General features: G+C 35.7%; 1 protein-coding gene across 1 annotated transcript; it reads right to left on the bottom strand.

Moving 5' to 3' along the window:
* Positions 1-5,991: 5,991 nt before the first annotated feature.
* LOC101686298 (olfactory receptor 2G2-like) lies at positions 5,992-6,945 on the bottom strand. Its single transcript, XM_004781507.1, has one exon. It carries the CDS (start codon positions 6,943-6,945, stop codon positions 5,992-5,994), a length of 954 nt encoding a protein of 317 aa, XP_004781564.1.
* Between the last annotated feature and the right edge of the window lie 695 nt (positions 6,946-7,640).

The raw sequence follows: 7,640 nt of genomic DNA, 5'->3' as shown, positions 1-7,640 counted from the left end.
CCAAAGGCAAAGAAAACAAAAGTGAAAATAAACTTTTGGGACTTTATAAAAATGAAAAGCTTCTGCACATCAAAGAAAATTGTCAAGAAAACAAAGAGGCAACCCACGGAATGGGAGAAGATATTTGCAAATGACAGTACAGACAAAAGGTTGATATCCAGGATCTATCAAGAACTCCTCAAACTGAACACACACAAAACAGACAATATCAAAAAATGGGCAGAAGATATGAACAGACACCTCTCCAATGAAAACATACAAATGGCTATCAGATACATGAAAAAATGTTTATCATCACTAGCCCTCAGGGAGATTCAAATTAAAACCACATTGAGATGATACCTTATACCAGTTAGAATGGCCAAAATTAGCAAGACAGGAAACAACATGTGTTGGAGAGGATGTGGAGAAAGGGGAATCCCCTTACACTGTTGGTGGGAATGCAAGTTGGTGCAGCCTCTTTGGAGAACAGTGTGGAGATTCCTCAAGAAATTACAAATAGAACTTCCCTATGACCCTGCCATTACACTCCTGGGTATTTACCCCAAAGATACAGATGTGGTGAAAAGAAGGGCCATCTGTACCCCAATGTTTATAGCAGCAATGGCCACAGTCGCCAAACTGTGGAAAGAATGAAGATGCCCTTCAGTGGACGAATGGATAAGGAAGATGTGGTCCATATACACTATGGAGTATTATGCCTCAATCAGAAAGGACAAATACCCAACTTTTGTAGCAACATGGACGGGACTGGAAGAGATGATGTTGAGTGAAATAAGTCAAGCAGAGAGAGTCAATTATCATATGGTTTCACTTATTTGTGGAACATAAGAAATAGCATGGAGGACAAGGGGAGTTAAAGAGGAGAAGGGAGTTGGGGGAAATTGGAAGGGGAAGTGAACCATGAGAGACTATGGACTCTGAAAAACAATCTGAGGGTTTTGAAGGGGTGGGGGGTGGGAGGTCGTGCTACCAGGTGGTGGGTATTATAGAGGGCACGGATTGCATGGAGCACTGGGTGTGGTGCAAAAATAATGAATACTGTTATGCTGAAAATAAATAAAAAAAGAAAGCAAAAAAATAAAAAATAAATAAAAATGATATTAAAAAAAGAAAAAAAATGTTTATACTGCTTAGAGCCATCTATACTTTCAATGTCATCTTATTCAAAGTTCCACTGTCATTTTTCAAAGAGCTGGAACAAACAGTTCTAAAATTTTTATGGCACCAGAAAAGACCCTGAATTACTTAAGAAAAGCTGAAAAATAAAAACAAAGTTGGGAGCATCACATTGCCTGATTTCAGTAATTACTAAAAAGCTGTGATCACCAAGAGAACATGGTACTGGCACAAAAAACAGACACATAGACCAGTGGAACAGAATAGAGAGCCCATATATGGACCCTCCACTCTATGGGCAAATAATCTTCAACAAAACAGGAAAAAATATTCAGTGGGAATAAGACAGTCTCTTCAATAAATCGTGCTGGGAAAACTGGGCAGCTATATGTAGAAGAATGAAACTCAACCATTCTCTTACACCGTACACAAAGATAAACTCAAAATGGATAAAAGACCTCAACGTGAGACAGGAATCCATCAGAATTCCTAGAGGAGAACATAGGCAGTAATCTCTCCGACATCAACCACAGCAATTTCTTTCATGATATGCTTCCAAAACCCTAAAGACCACCAATAAATTTCTAGAACTAAAAAAGGAATTCAGTAAAATCACAGGATACAAAATTAATATAAAACAATGTGTTGCATTTATATACACTAATAATGAAGTAGCAGAGAAAGAAATTAAGAGAGAAATTCCATTACAATTGCACCAAGAAGAATAAAATACCCAGGAATAAACTTAATCAAACAGATGAAAATTCTGCACTCAGAAAACTATAAAATACAAAATATTGGTGAAATTTAAGATGAAACAAACAAATGGAAAGATATTCCATGCTAATGTAAAGAAAGAATCATTATTATTAAAATGTCCATATTACCTAAAGCAATCTATAGATTGAGTACAATGCCTATGAAAATATCAAAAACACTGTTTATAGAGATAGAAGTAAACTAAAATTTGTATGAAACCATAAAAGACCTAAATTAGCCAAAGCAATCTTGAAAAAATAAATAAATGATAAGAAAACTGGAGATATTATCATCCCAGATTTCAAGTATAGTGATCAAAACAGTATGTTACTGATACAAAGTAGACAGATCAGTAGAACAGAATAGAGAGCCCAGAAATAAACCCACACTTAAGTGGCCAATTAACCACAAAGGATGCAAGAAAACAGTCTTTTCAACAAGTCACATTGGGGAAAATGGACAGCTACATGCAGAAGAATGAAACTAGACCACTTTCTTACATCATACACAAAAATAAACTCAAAATGTATTAGAGACTTAGATATGACACCTGAAATCAAAAACTCCTAGAAGAGTACATTAAGCAATAGTTCCTTTGACATAAGCTATAGAAACAGTTTTCTAGAAGTCTCCTCAGGCAAGGGGAATAAAACCAAAAGCTACTCAGACTTCATCAAAATAAAAGGTTTTGCACAGTGAAGGAAACTATAACTGAAACAAAAAGACATTGCACACCTGGGTGGCTCAGCAGGTTGAGTCCTGACCAGCTCAGGTCATGATCCCAGGGTCTTGGGATAAAGTCTGGCATCAGTCTCCTTACTCATTAGGGAGCCTGCTTCTCTCTCTGTCTGCCACTTCCTCTGCTGTGTTTCTCTTTATAGATAGATAATAGATAGATTAAAAAAAAAACATACTTATGACAAGGATGTAAAAAAAAAGGCAACCTACCAAATGGAAGAAGATATTTTCAAATGATATATACAATAAAGGATTAGTATCCAAAAATATATAAAGAACTTACACAAGTCAACATCAATAATAAAATAATAATAATCTGATTAGAAAATGGGCAGGAGACATGAATATACATTTTTGAAGAAGACATACAAATGACCAAAAGACATGAAAAGATGGCCAGCATCAGCAATCATCAAGGAATGCAAATGAAAACTACAGTGAGATAGTACCTCACACCTGTCAGAATGCCTAAAATATAAAAAAAGAACACCTGTTGATGAATATGAGAAGACAAAGGAACACTCCTGCACTGCTGGTGGAGATTCAAATTGGTGCAGTGGAAGACTGTAAAGAGGTTTTTCAAAATATTAAAAATAGAGGGGCACCTGGGTGGCTCAGTCACTTAAGTGTCTGATTCTTGATTTTTCCTCAGGCCATGACCTCAGGGTCCTGAGATGGCGTCCCCTGTTGGGCTCTGGAGTGAGTCAGGCTCTGGGCTCAGTGGGACATCTGCTTGAGATTCTCTATCTCCCTCTCCTTCTGCATCTCACCCCACTTGTGTTATAATAAAGAAATAATCAATCAATCAATCAATCAATTAACAAAATCTTTAAAAAAAATAGAGTTTCCATATGATCCAGTAATGTCATTGTTGGATATTCACCCAAAGAAAACAAAAACACTAATTTGAAGAGATATATGTATTCCTATGTTTATTGCAACATTGTTTAAAATAACCACAATATAGAAACAGCTCCTGTTGCCATTGACAGGTGAATGGAGAAATACATGGTGTATGTGTGTGTGTGTGTTTTCCTGTGTGTGTGATGGAATATTATACAGTCATACATAATAATGAGATTTTGCCATTTATGACATGAATGGACATTGAGGGTATCATCTAAGTGAAATACATCACTCAGAGAAAGATAAATACTACACGATTGTGCACATATGTGGAATTTAAGAAATAAAACAAATGAAGAAGCAGAGAGAAAAGACATAAAGACCCAGACTCTTAAACATAGTGAACAACCTGGTGATTGCCAGAGGGAAAATGGATGGGATTATGGGTGAGATAGATAAAGAAGATTAAGAGTATACTTGTCTTAAAGAGCTTTGAATAATCTATAGAATGCTTGAATATTGTACACCCAAAATAATATAACACTGTATGTTAATTGTACTAAAATTAAAAACACACACACACGCACAAAGAGATAGAATCTAGGAAAAGCATTATCATTCTAATTATACCTCTGCATTAGAACAGTTAGGAGTGATAATTCATTTCCTGACTTCTTATTCTTTATTTGAAATTATTACCACATCTGGACCTGCAGGATATTATCACAAAATTCTTCCTCATTTCATTGAATTTATATATTTATTCTGATGTATGTTTAAACACACAGCATGTTTGGAAGCTAAAGACCATACAATCAATGTTTGCTACAATTCAGTGAAATAGTGTTTACAAAAAACTCAGTGAAATAGAGTGTTTACAAACAAATCCCCAAGAATCAAGTTGAAAAAGTCACTCATTTCCAGAAAAAAAAAATTTAATTCAAATCGATTAGCCAACATACAGTACATCACTAGCTTTTCATGTAGAGTTTAATGATTCATTAGTTATGTATAACACCCAGAAAATAAGTGTTCTAAGCAAAGGCCATTTAGAGTGAAGTCCTGGGAAACAAATCATCAGTGCTATGGCATAAACAACAAGACTAGTTTAACTAAATTCTCATCTGGAATATAAATCTCCAAGTTAAGAAAATGTGTTTAAATATAGAAATGTAGAGTTACCTAACAATAGTGAATGTTTTTTATTTATATGTATTTGCAAGCCCTAGAGTATTATATAGCTAAGCTTTTTCTTATGAATCAGACATCACTGTTAGTTATTTCCAGAAAAGAAATGTGGTTTGTCATAGTGATCCAAAGGGGCACGTGTACCTGAATGTTTTAACAGCAATGTCAACAATAGCCAAACTATGGAAAGAACCCAGATGTCCATCACCAGATGAATGGATAAAGAAGATGTGGGGTATATATACAATGGAATACTATGCAGCCATTAAAAGAAATGAAATCCTGCCATTTGTGATGACATGGATGGAACTAGAGGGTATTATTCTTAGTGGAGATGCAATGTGGGGGGCTTGGAGGTAGGAAAAAAAGAATTGAAACAAGATGGGATTGGGAGGGAGACAAACCATAAGACTCTTAATCTCACAAAGCAAACTGAGGGTTGCTGGGGGGAGAGGGAGGGAGAGGTGAGTGAGGTTGTGGACATTGGGGAGGGTATGTGCTATGGTGAGTGCTGTGAAGTGTGTAAACCTGGTGATTCATAGACCTGTACTCCTGGGGCTAATAATACATTATATGCTTATAAAAAAATAAAACATTAAAAAAGCAAAGAAATGTGGTTTGTCAATCACTTAGTCAGTCATTTAGTCAGAACTGGTTTATTAGCTCAACTACTTTTGTCAGTCACTTAGAACTGCTTTTATTGGCTCAACTACAAAATAATAGAGCCAGGTTGATTTTTTCTACTTTATCTTCTACCTGAATGTATGGTTTTTGTTCCATGTCGATTATGCTCTTCTACACATTGATATCACATTCTAAGAGGATAGAGTGTTGGAGGAAATAAAATTTCTGCCTCATAACAGTTTGCCTCAATTTCTTCCATTGTTGGTGCAACTTTGGAAAAGGGAAGACACTGGTTCAACTAGAGATACAGGAAAGCTGAGAGACTAAAAATGTTTTTCACAAATAAAGAAAAAAGAAATGACTAGTTTAAAACATTCCTCAATTTTTTTTTCTCAACATGGGAAAACAACAATTTCAGAGGGGTTTCATAGATGATATATTTCAGGAGGAAAGATATTTAAGAATAGATTGAAATGGTGACTTTTTTGATATTTTTTGTTGCTATTGATACAAAGTTGGTACTAGACACATATATTCCACAGTATATTATATAATGGTGTATAAATAATTAACCAAAAGAAAATGGGAGAAAATGACTCAAATAGGCTTTTATTAAAAAGTTTAATGTTTAAAAAAAAGTTTAATTTTGTTTTTACCACACACAAAGAGATGTTTATCATGGTCGTGCTTTTTAAAAAACCTTTTTTTTTTAAATAATCATGTAAACTTTATTCCCAGAATATTTCCTACAACTTTCCTTAGTGCCCACTTAACCTCTTTATTTCTCAAAGTATAGATAAGGGGGTTGAGCATGGGGGTCACCACGGTGTAAAAGAGGGAAACAAACTTTCCCTGGTCCTTGGATCTACTCTTGGCTGGCTGCAGATACATGAAGATGATGGTTCCATAGAAGATTATGACAACCATCAGGTGGGAGGAGCAGGTCCCAAATGCTTTCTTTCTTCCAGAAGCTGACTTAATCCTCAAAACTGCTTGGGTAATGTAGCCATAGGAAACCAGGATGATGGAAACAGGTACTATAAGGAAGATAATGCTAGCTACAAAGAGCTCAGCCTCATTGAAAGTGGTGTCCACACAAGCCAACTTGATGAGTACAGGGACCTCACAGATAAAATGATCCACTTGATGATGTCCACAGAAAGGTAGCTGCAAGGTGAGAGTGGACTGTACTAGAGTAGTGACCACCCCACTGAGCCATGCCAAAGATGCCAAAGCCATACAAAGATGAGGATGCATTATGACAGTGTAGTGGAGGGGACGGCAGATGGCAATGTAGCGATCATAGGACATCACAGCTAGGAGGACACATTCTGTAGATCCCAGGGCAAGAGAGACATAGAGCTGAACCACACAGCCACCATAGGTGATGTTTTTCATAGGATCCCACAAGTTTACCAAGAGCTGAGGAATAACACTGCTTGTAAAACATATATCCAAAAAGGAGAGATGAGAAAGGAAAAAATACATTGGCGTATGAAGCTTGGATTCCAGACGAGATAACAGAATGATGGTGGTATTCCCAAAAATGGTTAATAAATACAAGATCAAAATGACCACAAATAGAACCTTCTGTAACTGGGGATAATCAGAAAACCCCAAGAGGATGAAACCTGTTAGTCTGGTCTCATTGGTACTCCTCATCATCCCCATATGCAAAGTGTGTTCCCAAAGACTGCTACAGTTGAGAAAGATGACATATTATATAAGGTCAAATGAGACAGTATACTTCCCCCAAAAGTATTCTATGTTAAGTTCTTAGAAGCTATGTCCTTACATCTAGTAGCTTAGGTCTTTTTTCCTACTATGTGCATTGTAAATAAATACGCATCTTCTCCTCTGATGCTTTCTAAAATAGAGAAGAGCAGACATATGTAAAAACATAATAATCAAGCTACAATAATTAGAACCTATGGTACGGGCATAAATGTAGATGTATATATCAGTGGAGTAAAATGAAGGCCCGGATAGAACCCATTTATATACAACCACTGGATTGTCAACAAAGTTACCAGGGATACATAATGGGAAAAAGATAGTCTTTTCAATAAATGGTGCTGGGAAAGCTAAATATCCACATACAAAATAATGAAGTTGGATGTCTAGCTTACACTATACGCACCATTAATCAACTCCAAATGTATTGAAAACTTAAATGTAAGATCTAAAACATAAACTTTTAGGAGAAACATAAAGGAAAAGCTTTATGACATTGGTCTTGACAATATCTTTATAGATACGACACCAAAATCACAGATAACAAAAGGAATATCTAGGAAATGGAAGAAAATATTTGTAAAACAAATATCCAATAATGAGTTAATATCCAAAATATGTAAGAATCACAA

This window comes from Mustela putorius, unplaced genomic scaffold (genome assembly GCF_011764305.1).
Source record: "Mustela putorius furo isolate JIRA1106 unplaced genomic scaffold, ASM1176430v1.1 tig00003914_pilon_pilon_pilon, whole genome shotgun sequence".
In the NCBI taxonomy this organism is placed as follows: Eukaryota; Metazoa; Chordata; class Mammalia; order Carnivora; family Mustelidae; genus Mustela; species Mustela putorius.
Note: the sequence above shows the minus strand (reverse complement) of the source record. Positions and strands in the feature narration are given on the sequence as shown.